General features: G+C 44.1%; 1 protein-coding gene across 4 annotated transcripts in view; it reads right to left on the bottom strand.

Annotated features, from left to right (window-relative positions):
* Nucleotides 1-13,287, bottom strand: part of NDEL1 (nudE neurodevelopment protein 1 like 1) — a 28,633-nt gene that overhangs the window by 13,755 nt on the left and 1,591 nt on the right. For 2 of the 4 annotated variants that reach the window (XM_074921739.1, XM_074921737.1), the window contains exons 2-5: nt 5,267-5,364; nt 3,648-3,801; nt 2,249-2,397; nt 1,038-1,174 (exon numbers count right to left, since the gene is read on the bottom strand). In XM_074921739.1, coding sequence (XP_074777840.1) covers nt 1,038-1,174; nt 2,249-2,397; nt 3,648-3,801; nt 5,267-5,352 — 526 coding nt within the window. In that variant the 5' untranslated portion in view covers nt 5,353-5,364. Of the gene's footprint in view, nt 1-1,037; nt 1,175-2,248; nt 2,398-3,647; nt 3,802-5,266; nt 5,365-12,219; nt 12,345-13,287 lie in introns of those variants that run through there. The other 2 variants (XM_074921736.1, XM_074921735.1) reach the window with 2 other exon arrangements.

Here is a 13,287-nt window from a genome sequence, read left to right as displayed (position 1 = left end):
TGAAATGAAAATCTATCTAAGCCCTTAGAAGAGCATTTGTGGCTGTTCAATCAGAAATGTTATATTTGAGTTTGACACCACATTGGTTCCTTCAGTGGCTAGTGTTCCTGCTTGCTGTCGGGGGGGGGAATAACATGTAGCTTTGCTATCTGAATAAATGCTAAAAATTTCCAAATGACTCATCCAAGAAACAAGATGTCTTTTTTGCTGATTATTCCAGTGTTCTAGAAAACAAGTCCCCTAGGGTTTGCTGTTTTTTCCAGTATTATTGCCCCGACTCCAAATTACAATACATGTATTTCCTCACAAAATACTTGATCCTCCCTTTTCATATTTATTATAAAAACCCTGTGCTTCTAATAGAGGCTTTTGATTTGTGGGGCAGAAACTTGGTTCAAAGGGGAACAGCAACCAAAAATCCCAACCTGTTATCAAGTGTGCTGTCCTGCACTCGAGTCTAGGCCTTAACTGAGGGATTATTTTAGAAAACTTCACTTGGGAATCAAAGTTGAAAACCACTAATCTCTAAAACTATATTAATGACAGGCACAGGCTTATGAGCATACCATTAGCACTGTTAGAGAAATCACTTTCCACCAACCATTAAAAAAATGTTTCCTCAGCATCCTCAATGTGAAATCCATTGGGGAATTCTCAACTCCTGATCATATCCCAGAACACTATCCCAAACACCTCTGACCCACAGGTCTAACCAGAGTCTTTACCAAAATAGCTTAAATAAACCAGGCAACTTCCAAGAGGTTTAGAAAGAACACAGGAGACACGATTTTTCAAGAAAGTTATTTAACCATTTATCACGTATTTCCCTGTCATTTCCTGTTATTTCCTTTCCAATAAAAGGCATTAAACCACAGTGAGTGGGAACTTTTGAAGTACACTTCCTCAATTCTGTTACATCTGTGGAACACAGTATTTTTGTAGTTAAAAATTCTGAATGAATCTGATATTAGTTTTGCCCACATGAGGAAATTTTTCCTTTTAGCTACAAGACACAGAACTAATCAAGCCAGCCATACCTCTCGCTTCATCCTTTAATCTCTGTACAGAAACTAGCAATGATTCCTTGTCATCCAGTTCACTTTCTAAAAACGCATTTCTCTCAATAGCTTGGTTCAGCCTTTGTTCAAAGTCTTCCAAAGAAACTATTGTTGCCCTAGAAACAAAATCCAGAATATTAGGTTCTCCAGCTCAGCCAACATAAAAGCGTATTCAAAAACATAATAGAAGAAAAATGTTAGCAGGGTCTACATTCAAGTTAGTCATTTGAAAGCTATAGAAGTGCTTCTTAGAAAGGACTAATACACTCGAAAGGAGCAGGGGAATAAGATGAAAAGAACATGATAGCATCTGGCTCTCAGAGGTGTACCAAAGAGCTGGGAAAGAGCCAATCCAGCACACCCATCTCCATTTTTCCCAAGCCATGCTACAAAGCCATATATTTAATCAGTGCACTAGCTGAGGTGGTGCTGTACTCTCCAGGGCTCTGGACAGGCCACAGCCCAGCAAGTGCAGAAAGCAGGGCACTAGGATGTTACCTAAGACCCAGTTTGTTCCATGAGTTCAGCGGGATAACTCATGTGTGTCAAAAATGAGTCATGAGGTTAAGAGCCTTGTGGAAACAGGGCCTCAGCTCTCAGATCTTTTTGCCAGATAGCCAGAGGCTGATTCCTGGTCCCACTGAATCAACGGCAGAATTCCCATTCAGCAAAACGGAAGCACGACCTACTCCAAAATTGGGTGTTTAACAGCAGCCTGTTCATTTCATGCACTTATACAGGACATATTTGCTTCCTATAGTCATTAAACTGTTATGCAAGGGAAGACTCCTTTAGCCTGTTTTATTTAAAAGGGACTATGTAAAGCATTCACTTCTTACTTCAAAGGGACTTTGAGCTACAAGAATCACAAATATGTTATAAGAGTCACCTAGCTGGTAGTACCAAAAGCAGCGCTCTGGCCTGGCTTGCTCTGCCCCTACTTGCACTGCTAGTTTCTCACAAGAATGGGAGGCACATTGGTCCCCCGTCTTTCCTGCTGTAACATAATGCTACCAGCTGATGGAGGTGAACTCCAAGGGTAAACTGCATTTTTCAAAGGATCAAGTGTCTTGGGGGTTCTTTGACTGTGCGTTATTTTCCCTTTTAAGGAATAATAACGTGATTAATCTGAGCAGCAAAGAAAAGATCTAGTGAAAACTTTAAGGACAGAAGAGGTTTGCAGCCTTCACCTCTTTGCACGTTCCAAGTCGTCGTTGGCCTGCTCCAGCTCCCTCACATACTTATGCAGCTGATCTTTAATGGCCCGTGTCTGGCTCAGGTCATCCTCTAACAATGACACTTGCTTGTAACTTTGTGCATACTGGTGCTCCAGTTTCTCCTGAAAGAAAGAAGTAGTGAGATAAATATCAGTTGCATACACTCTCCAAGTAAGTAAAATGGGACAAAGAAAGCAACATACTCGCTGCAGTCTGCTGACATGGGATTGCTGGTAATACAGAGCAAAAACTGGGGAGTTGGAAGGAACACGCTCTGAACATCAGAACTGGACACGGTATAAAACCACAAGCACTGCATTGTGCACAGCCATCTCGCCACGACACAGCTGGCTGGCTCAGAGATGCATCCCTGCATCTGTTCCCAACAGCCTGCACTGACAGCTGCTCTGAAACCTCAAACATCTAACGAGTCAGGAAGAAACCTAACTGCACAGCCTCCCCTTCAGTGCCTCTCCCTTGACAATAGCCACACTGTTACCAGAACTTGTCTGACATCTCCATTAGCAAAAATAAGAGCCACTGAAATCTGTTACAAAACCTCCAGGTCCACAAGCTCATAGTCAAAAGACTGGAAGAATTCACTCACAAAGCACAGCTCTGAGGGTACACGTAGGTGCTTATGTAAGAACCTGACCTCATAAAACACGTACTAACCCTACAGATATAGGTGGGACTGGATATACAAACAAGTAATCCCATTAACTTTATTTCCATTGGGTAAATTTCCAACGTTAACCTTCACTAAAATAACCCGACTACCAAAAATGACACTTTCCCAAGATTCTAAAAGAGGCAGAAACTTGTTAACATAGAGACGTCAATTAAAAGTCACCTTCTGCACATGCAGATCCTTATGCAATCCCTGTCTCCACAGATACGGCTGTTAAGAATGAATTAGGAGATTCTCTCTGAAAAACGTGCACAAGTCACCCATCTTCAGCTTTCTTTAAGGTCTCATAAAACCAAGGAGACCTTCTGGGCAAAAACACTAGTATGCAAAGAAAGATAACACAGTGGTCTGACAAAACATACGTGTGTTGTCCACCATTGCTATGCCGATGCTGCCTGTGTAACCCACAAAGCTACTGCTTGTCAAGGCCTAGAGAATTCAAACAAGCACAGCCCCGACGACAAGAGTTTCACGATGTGTACAAGAAAAATTCCACCAGAAATTTCCCTGGTAAGTGTCTGGCCTTATTTGGAGTACATGCCATATTCACGTCTGGATCTTAAACAGACAACTCCTTTACTTCATGTGGATGTTCAGTGATCAAGAACAGACCAGACAATCTAAAGCGAGATCCAAGACATATCTGTAAGAAGAGGCAATGCTATTACAGAAAAGACTTACCTTTAATGTTTCCACTTCATACTTCAGTCTTTGGTTATCTGCTTGCAAATCTCTATTCCTCTGCTCAGCTTGCACTAGTTGTGCCTCCAACTCAGCTTCTAATTCTCTGCTTCCCTCCTGAAATTCAGCCAGCTCTTCACGAGCTTCCTGGAAGCTGCAAGGAGAGGATTTAATCAATTGAAAATCCAGCATCTCCCAAGTTAAAACAAAATCCACAGCTCTTTTAAATTAATAAGCTGAAAAACCAAGAGTTTCAAAGCACTTAAGTATCATCCATAGACCTCTAAGGGGAAAAAGAAAAATGAGGAAATAGAGAAAATACATCATTAAGCTTAACTATAAAAGGAAATTAATTTTCTTACATCAAACAAACAGCTACACTAAATGCATGTGTGAATACAAACTGGTATCAAAGCTATTTACAGGATCCATGGGAGTCTGACAACACTTTGTACTCCATTAGATTTCACTGCTAGGAGATTAAAGTCACTGAATTAAACATTCAACCTGGGTTTGGTCAAAAACTAAGACAGAACAACAGTTTCTGGACCTCTGTGCTACCTGGAAATTTAAGGTTCCTGAAAAGCATGAAGGTTTGAATCTCAGGGTTACTGAGCACTGCGGCAGGAAGCCAGCACATACCTACTTTATACCACTGCAAGTTATTAAATACTAGATGTAGTCACCCCACATACTTTGCTTATTAAATTTGCATCTTTACCATATGTAATAGCTCAGCTCTTTGCAATCTGCAGATAAAACTAACAAGGTTTTAGGAAACAACATATCCACTGGTATCCAAGAGACAGAATTTTCTGATGCCCCAAACCAGCTTAGGTTTCTCCATATGGACAAGCTCCTCCACATGCCCACCCCTCTCCCCCCAGAAAATACCAAAACCAAACAAACAAAATCAACTTGCGCCTTGGGCTCTTTGGGCTTGAGAGCACTTTAACTGGCTTCATCTCAACTGCACATGAGTAATACTGAAGGCAAGGAAAGCTTTCCAACGAAAATAAATTGGGAGCCTCCAATGCCCCCCACTCCAGAAAAACCCCAAACTCACTCCACCCTCAAAAGAAGCACAGCGTTACTCAAGACAACAACCTCTCTTGTGGTTTTTGGTAACCAAAAAGCCCTGTGCCCTCTAAAAGATGTAAACCACTGGGGCAGGCTGGACTATGAGGTACAATACACTTCAATAAATTGCAGCAGACACCAGATCAGCCCCTTTTCATACCAATAATTCAACTACAAGAAGCTTGAAGGAACAGTAATGATACAAGGCAAGCCCAAAGGTGCCTTCTTATGATAAAACGCCAAGATACTTACTTAAGGCAGCACTCTAATTATACAAAGACGCACATGACGGCAAAAGGGCTTTGCTCTTGCTCATACATGCTTGAAACATACCCTGGAGTTCATGGAATTGTAATGCTGTGCAAGAAACACTCAGCTCCCACAAGGCTGGAAACTTTAAAGCTCGATTTAAAGATGGAAATGCAGAGCTCCTTTCTAAAATATCTAATACCCATCTTGGTGTACCCTTGCAGAGAAACAGATTAAACAACGTTCTGGTCATTAAGAACGAAACCCAGCCTGCAAATCTACAACAGTACCTTTGTTTGTACTTTAGGGAAAGCTCTTTCCAGTATGCAGTTTCCTCCTTTGGACTCGAAAAAGTTGGGATTTCTTCACTGTCCATGATCAATACGACCTGCAGGATACAAACATAAGAACACACTCGGGATAAATAAACATGGAGACCGCCCCTGAAACTGCTGCTAAGTACTGGGCTTCATCGCCACAGCCCTTCTGACAGCGGCATCCAGACTTGGCACCCGCCAGCGGGATGTTAACGATCCCTAACAAGCATCGTTCAGCACAGAGACCTGCCGCAACAAGCAACGTAATTTTATCCAGCTTCTGGAAATGCTCGGGCAGCAGCCTGCCATGAGACCAGAAATTTTGGCTGTATTTTGTACCTACCACCGAAACAGCAGTTAATGCCACAAGTTCACTTAGGACCACAGTCAGTAAGGATATTAAAACTTACAGCTACCAGTTTGCATTTTTGCTTGTAAAAAGTTCTTAAAGAGATTTTGCCTCCTGTTGCCAACACAGCGATGCACACTACAACTCCTGCTAGAGCTGCAAAGGCATGTAATGAATGAGGACAAACACGCCGAGGTCAATCACTAACACAGTGCTGCAGAGATTAAAATTCAATTTATTCTTCCTATGTGGAGTCCTAGGTAACTCCTGCTTTCCTGTAAAACATGCAGGTAACAGAAGTTATCCACATAGTTTTGCTCCCTCTGTCTTCTCAAACTGACACAAGAAGAATCAGCCTCTCATAAAATTACATGGTCACGTCATACAAGAGCGCTTCCATCCTGGAGGTGCTCAGAGGACCAACTTCCCACGCCAAGGCAGGGGGGCCACACTCTCTGGGTGAGGACCTCCCCTCTTCAGCTGCTTGGGCCACTGGATGCCATTTGAATTGTTGCTCGGCTATTAGCCAGCGTGAGAAGCGCAACCCAACATGGGCTTTTTATATCGCTGCTCAGTAACGGAGCAATACAGAGTCCAGGGGGACACAGGACACGTGAGGTCTCAACACTCACCAGGTCTCAAACTGATGAAAATGATGATGTGGTGCTCATGGTCCTGCCAAGCAGAGCAGGGCGAAGAGACGTGCTCAGGCAGGCCCAGCTCCTGACCACAGCCAGGAGATGCACCACACCATGTACCCCGTCTGAGCTCTCCCCAAGCAATCCCACAACTCTTTTATGGGTAGGCATCATTTTTTCCCCCCAAAAGCCAAGACTCAAGTTCTGTTATTAACACCCAGGAAAGAATAAGCCGAAACCAACCTCTGCTCTGTTTAAAGCAGAGGCTTTAAACAACACTTGCATCAAGCTCATCAATCGGTAATAACTGACCTAGAAGTCCTGACTTTCACACTCTAACAGGCATCAATGGCCAACTCTGTCCCTTCAGGCCTCAAATTATCACACTGGTATGCCCTGCATCTCAGTGACCCACATTTTAGACACCTAAAAGGGGGACAAAACAATCCCATGCTTTCATCGGAGGGCAGACAGGCTCATTTCAGAGACCGGCACTTAGCTCACAAATAAGTGAGGCAGAACTGGCACATTTGTTCTTCAGCTGAGACTGCAGCTGCCACAATCAAAGGGCACAAGATCAGATGTATCCAGAGGGTGCTAAGTGCCTCAAAAACACCTCAATTCTTGCACTGTGTTGATTTAATTTTACAGCTTTATTATGAAAGCAAGTTTGAGTCAGGTCTCCATGCTGCCCAAGAGAACTGATGGCGTTTTCTTTACTGCACTGTCCCTGTACTGATAAAATAAACCATACATATGGATCCATTATAATTCCCCCCAGTACACGCAGTGTCGGGCCTGCTGTACCTCTTCAGATAAAAATTTCTTAGGGTGCACTTGCTTCAGTGGTTGCACCTGTTACCAAGGCTGCTCAATCACAACACAGGGACAAATCCTAAATCCTACGCAAAAGAGTGTTTACAGTGGAGGTAGAGCCCATGAATCACCTCCCAAACTGTCGTGGTTTCACAGCCGGGTGCATTAAGGCAAACAGACATCTGCTGTGGCTCAGGCAGTTCCTGACTGCAATTCAGATTGCCAGGAAAAGGTGAACAGCTCAGCTGCTGCTGCTGGCTGTAACATCAGTCCTGCACTGACCTCACCGAAACCGCTTCGGTAAAAGTCATCTGACCTTTGCCTCTACAGCACGTGGCTCTAAGCCAGCACACTCTGACAGGCTTAATCAGCAAGAAGCACATTTTCCCCCAAATAAATGAAGCATAGAACAGAACAGGGTCAGCTCTCACAGCTCCAGAGGAGCTGATCTCAAAAGGTAAAAGGTAAACAGTCAGTAAACTACCCGTCAGCAGAATTCAGGAAGCGTTTAGAGAAAAGGAAGCAGCTTAGATCATTTCCTAGAAGTAGCTGAGATAAGGTTACGCCAGGGCCCAAGGCTCCTTCCTGTCTGCTCACATGGGGCACACCCTCGGAAACAAACATCCGAGGAATCCCTTCAAACACAGCAGTCTGCGGGAGAAGGGCTGCCTGGGACCCACACGTACCTCAGACTCACCAGGTGCTGATACAGAAGATATTCCCACCCTTGCCAAAGACCCCTTCCTTTTAGACACCAGAGAAAGGAGATTGAGCCCTGTGGTACTTCAGGCCCCTCGGCAGGAACTCTTCCTTCCCACACCCACCCTGTGGGTGCAGGCTGACCTTTTCCAAGTCTACCGTCCCTTGCCTGCCCTGGTTCAGCAGGTGATAGTTCTGTGATTGCCCACGCCCCGTGTCCACCATCACGCCTAATGCTATCAGCGTGGATTTTTGATCTAACTGCACTGCATGAACACCTACACCAGATGCTAATGCCAGTGTGCAATACTCCAACATCCACATCCCAGTTTTTGTACAGTTACATCACTTGTCTTCCCTTGCATGCATGGGGGACAAGAGAAAGAGATAAGAACACACATACACACTCTGCAAACAAGGTGGTTCAGGGCCAAAATATTAGCCTGGGAATTGGGAGATGCAGACCTGCCACCAGCACAGATATAGCCATGAGTAAACCACTTCACTTCTGCCAAGCTTTGCCCAGTCCCTCTATTTATGGTGCAGAAACACAAGCATATCTAAACACGTGTATATGCCTGGCAGAAAGCGACTTCTGGGCATTATCAGAACATAACTAGACAATTTTAAACTTCCCATATATGGGAGAGCAGATGCCCACGGAATACCAAGAGTTTAACAAAAACTGCTTTGCTTCAGCCTGTTGCTGGTTGTCCCAGCTCTGGGCATTATGTGAGGAGCTGAGAACCAGCACGGCAAGCCCTTCCTATTCACGGGCTTCTTTGCATACGTGGCACTTGCAGAATCAAGCCTTTGACAAGCAACACTGAGGCTTTCAGGATACAGACAAGACAATGCAGCAGCGTCTTCCAGGGAAAATGAGAGCAGGCTTATGCTGCTGCCCACTCGAATTCATTACAACACAGCTTAGCATTCACGCAGCGCCCTGGGAAAACTCAGTTACGCGGGCATAACTCCAGGATCCAAAGCAACTCTCAAACAAGAACTATGTTCAAAAGGCGGTGGCTCCTTTCAAGCTCCCCTAACACAGTCCACAGGACAGAGTAACTCTACTGTTAAAATGGAACAGCTTTTCCATGCAGCAATCATTCTAGAAAAAAAAATAAAAATGCAGCTTGTAGGTTAAGAATGTCTCTAAATTGGGGGGGGGGGGGGGGGGGGGAAGTATACAGGACAAATCTGGTTCCCCTCCTCCAAAAGCATCCTTACAAGTGAGATGTTCAGTATTCTCTGGATGTTGCAAGAGCCAAAGGATGAATCCAACATGTAGCAGGAGTAACTAAACTAGCATGCAGACAGTGTTTTTCAAGTAGCTTAAGGAATCTTGCATTCAGGGCCAAACCAGAATCTTCATGGAGCCACCTTTCAGCTAAGTCATGAAAACACAAACACAGCTTGAGGTGTAACACAGTACCTTAAGAAAGCTTCCCGGGCTCTCCATGTGACTGGAGGCTGCTGCTAGGCTTTGGATCAAATATCAGACCAAAACACTAAGCTTGAAATACAAGACGATGTTTCAACTTCTGCCCACCCCTTCCCACAGTCGGGAATCCACTCCTCTCCATTCTCAACATCAGCTCAATTCACTGACACACCACGGTAAGGATGAGCTCTAGAAGCACGTTCAAAGTGATTTTGAGTACTGCTCAGAGGCAGCTGCAATCCACCCAGGATGTACCTGCAGCATCTCAAGCGGCTGGATAAATCATTCTTCTGATTTTAGTCACCCCACATTCTCCCATTTAAAATTAGCTTATAAATATTTACCATATAAAGTGAATGAATATTACTTAATGATCACAAACAGGTAATTTTTCTGCACATAGGCCACCAGCTTTCTTCCACACAATCCTGTTTGTCCAGTATTTTCAGACACCAAATGTAAAGGATTAAGCAGAGGCAAAGCAAGGCCACTCAAATGAGACAAACTACAGTGCTAAGGTTCCTCCATCTACACTTCTCTGTCCCATTACCGAAGGCAATGCAAATGTCCATCGACCTTTGGAATTAAACAAGTAACCACCTAAAACAGGACTTGATAAAGAAATTCTGCCAAGCTCACATCTGGCCTTCAGTTCTCAAGATAACAACCTATTCTGGCTATCAGAGTCCCCAAAACTGCCAAGTGCCATGGAATTACCGCAGGCAACCCCTTCTCTCAGGGAGTGACTCTGCCGTTGAGTGCTGGCACCATCCAGACCTGCCATGGAGAGCAGGAGGCCCTGTCAGCAACCAGGTCTTCTTCCTCTTCCCATTTCATGCTGATTCCCAAACAAAAAGGCAGAAGCAATCTTGTTTCCACCATTCTTCACCTTCTCAAATCACAAGAACTAAGAGGTAAACTCCCAAACCCCTGAAGCTTTGGATTTTTTTCCAAAACCCAATCAGGATTCAAAACAAAGGAACCTGAGCATTCCAGTCAAAAATCAAAGCCAATTTTCATTGTCTTTCACTTATTAGAATATGGAAAACAAATAAACAAAAGACATGGATTAGATTTCACCAATCAATATGTGCTTGTTTTTCTCATCCTGAAATAGGAGCTGGAAGCATTTTCATATGCGTTTTGGAAGGCTGCCTGCATCCATTGCTGCTTTGGAAAGTCAACCTCTGTCTTTTCCTGCAATACTATTTTTGAACTGAATGTTCTTGGGTGAATCACAACAAATGCCTCCTTGCCTCTTACAACAGCAGCATATGAGCTTTCAGGAAAAAAAGAAAGTCAGAGGACAGCATCAGCATAACACTCCTTCCTTTGCTGTAATACTCAATCCTGCATTTCCAATTTGGACAGCACAGGTGGCAGAAGATAACCAAATCCTACCTGCAGAAACTTTGTTCCAGGTTCAGACAACAAGATAACCAAACACCATTCAGTAAAGCCTTGTTATCTCAATAGCCTCTTGTGAAATTGGCCTTATTAATCAAATAAACCAGGTGAGCCTTGGTCATGTGAATGACCAAGCATAACACACCTTGTGAATATGATATCCAGTGGGGCAAAATGCCCCTTGATGAGTTAGTCAGCACTGGGATGCAAGCCTTGAAACCAGAAGAAAGGTACTGATGCAAGAAGTCTCTTTTCTGAAATCAAGCTACAACTACCAAAGGCATCAGGATTTAGTATTAAAAGCCATTTATCCGTCTCACAAACACGGGAAGTTTAAGACATCTGACCCTATTTGTTCCCACTGAGGCACCTTAAAAAGGAAAATCTGACGAGGCTGGTGCTCCTGATGCAGGTTCAGGCTCTGCAGAGATGAAGGAAAGGCCCCTGCAGACGTGCATGTCCCAGAACAACCTGGGCCTGACCACAAGAACAATTTGCTCCCAGCTCCACACCCAGGAGCCCCAGAGGGATGAATCCACACAGAGCAGAAGGGTGCAGAGTAAACAGCAAACTGAGAAGGAAATTAAAGCTATGAAAAGGATATGCTTCTTCCTGCCTCCATCTCTGCTCTCTGGAAAACCACCTCTTAGGAAAGTCAGTGAGATATGATGAGCACCAGGAGCACTGATCCTGACTCTACAATGGAGGCTGACAGCTAGCACAAGCTGTTATTACATGCACAGTGCCCTCCCCCCCGAGATTATCCACCCAGCTTGCACCTTCTCGAACTCACAGAACTGCCTGGTTTCTCTTTAAACCTTGAAAAGTTACAGAGCATCCTGCCCAGAAGCAATGAATTTATCTGAGAGCTTATGATACCCACAGCAAAGAGCTTGTGACAAATGACAGCACACCAGACCCTTAGGCCTCCCTATTATCTCAGATATTAATACCATCCCGATGACGACATTCCCTGGCAAGGCAGTGGCCAGAGAGCCAAGATGCTTCTGGACACTGCAGAATGACAAGTGGCCAAGAAACTTAAAGGGAAAAGCATTTAGCACAGGTTTCTTCCAAGAGGAGTGAATTCTGCTACTTTTACATCTCCGAAGTTCTACCAGTGATAGAGAAGGAAAAAAGATTTTGAAAAATACTACCCAAAAGCTAGTCACAGGCATCAACAGACAGGGCCTTAGGTGTCTTCAGTAAGCACTTAACAAGATGAGAGTTAGTTAAAAATAAATACCCAAACTCTACGTTGATCAGCAGAGGGAAGGAGCACAATCTGCTACTGAGCTGTATCAACAGAAGAGCCCTCGAGGGACACAATCATATCAAGAAAAATATGCTTTGATGGGTATGTCTGGCTTTGCCCGTGGATGAGTGCAGTACAGTAGTGAAAAGACAGCTTGCTTGAACACACCTCATAGTTTATCTTGATTGTGTTTGTGGTGTCACAAATGTCAAGAAGGACTGCAAATAAAACCAGTTCCTTTCTGTAGTCTGACTTTCCCTATGTCTCAAAAACAACTGTAATAGACTGAGGGAATAAACAGTTACTTTGTTGCCATACTTTTTGGTACTCTACTCCCAGACATGTCTCCAGAGACAAGACTCCTTGTGGAACCAAGGTCACAGACATCAGCAATCTTGTGTTTCCCCTCCACTTTCTTCTTTTTCTTTCTCTTCTCTTTCCTTCTCCACCAAATAAGGAATTATCTCACATGTCTGCAACCTCTAAAGAGTCAGGAAAAAACAAAAACAAAGAGGGCTTTACCACAAAGAGAGGGGAAGAAAATTAAATCACTATGCCTTTGAACACATACCCTCACCTCTGTAACTCCCAGTGACGTGAAGGATCCAATCTTCACATCTGCAAACCAAAAGGAGAAGCCTGGGCTCTGCCTCCACGTATGTAACTTAAATACACAGCCCAGACAGGTCTGGGTCTGAAAGAAGACAGAGGATCTCTTCCAGGGCAGATGTAACACTATTAATCCAAAAACCACACTAGTTACCCACACCTGCCATATCCCCTACAACCACAGGTAACTGGCACTATCAACCAGTGTGCCTGTGCACTCACACTGCTGACATATCAAATTTAAATATAAATAAATATAAAAGCCTCCTAGTCACTTTTCTGCCCTGGGACACCTTCTTTCTCTTACAGTTACTAATATCTCTAACAGAACACTGACCTTCACAAGGCCACCTACCCTCTGCAGTGTCCAGGAGTTGTTTCTGGAGGAAGAAAAAAAATAAAATAAAATTTGCTTAAGTATCCAAGGAACTCTTCTACTGGAACTTCACATATTTAACCACCTCTCAGGGCAATAAACGCCACAGGCATTCAAAAGTGCCCTCCACCTCTCCCCACTCGTGACTAAATCAAGATAGCTTCAGAGAGAAGCCCTGAGTCACCAAATGCTCCCAGTGTAAACTCGCCCAGAGCAACAAAGCTGGGCTGTGGGTGGGCGAGGACTGCTCTCCTCCTCCCTGGGAAAGAGAGAGCGATGTTAATGGGAAGTCGCTTCACTGAATTCTAACTCTAGTAACAGATTTCCTCTTGCGTCAGACACGTTCATGCTTTATGGTGTGTCTGCGGCAATTCGGGTCAGACTCATCAAACTGGGGGTCC

Source organism: Athene noctua, chromosome 18 (assembly GCF_965140245.1).
Source record: "Athene noctua chromosome 18, bAthNoc1.hap1.1, whole genome shotgun sequence".
In the NCBI taxonomy this organism is placed as follows: domain Eukaryota; kingdom Metazoa; phylum Chordata; class Aves; order Strigiformes; family Strigidae; genus Athene; species Athene noctua.
The sequence above is the reverse complement of the archived record's forward strand: the minus strand, read 5'-3'. Positions and strand labels throughout refer to the sequence as shown.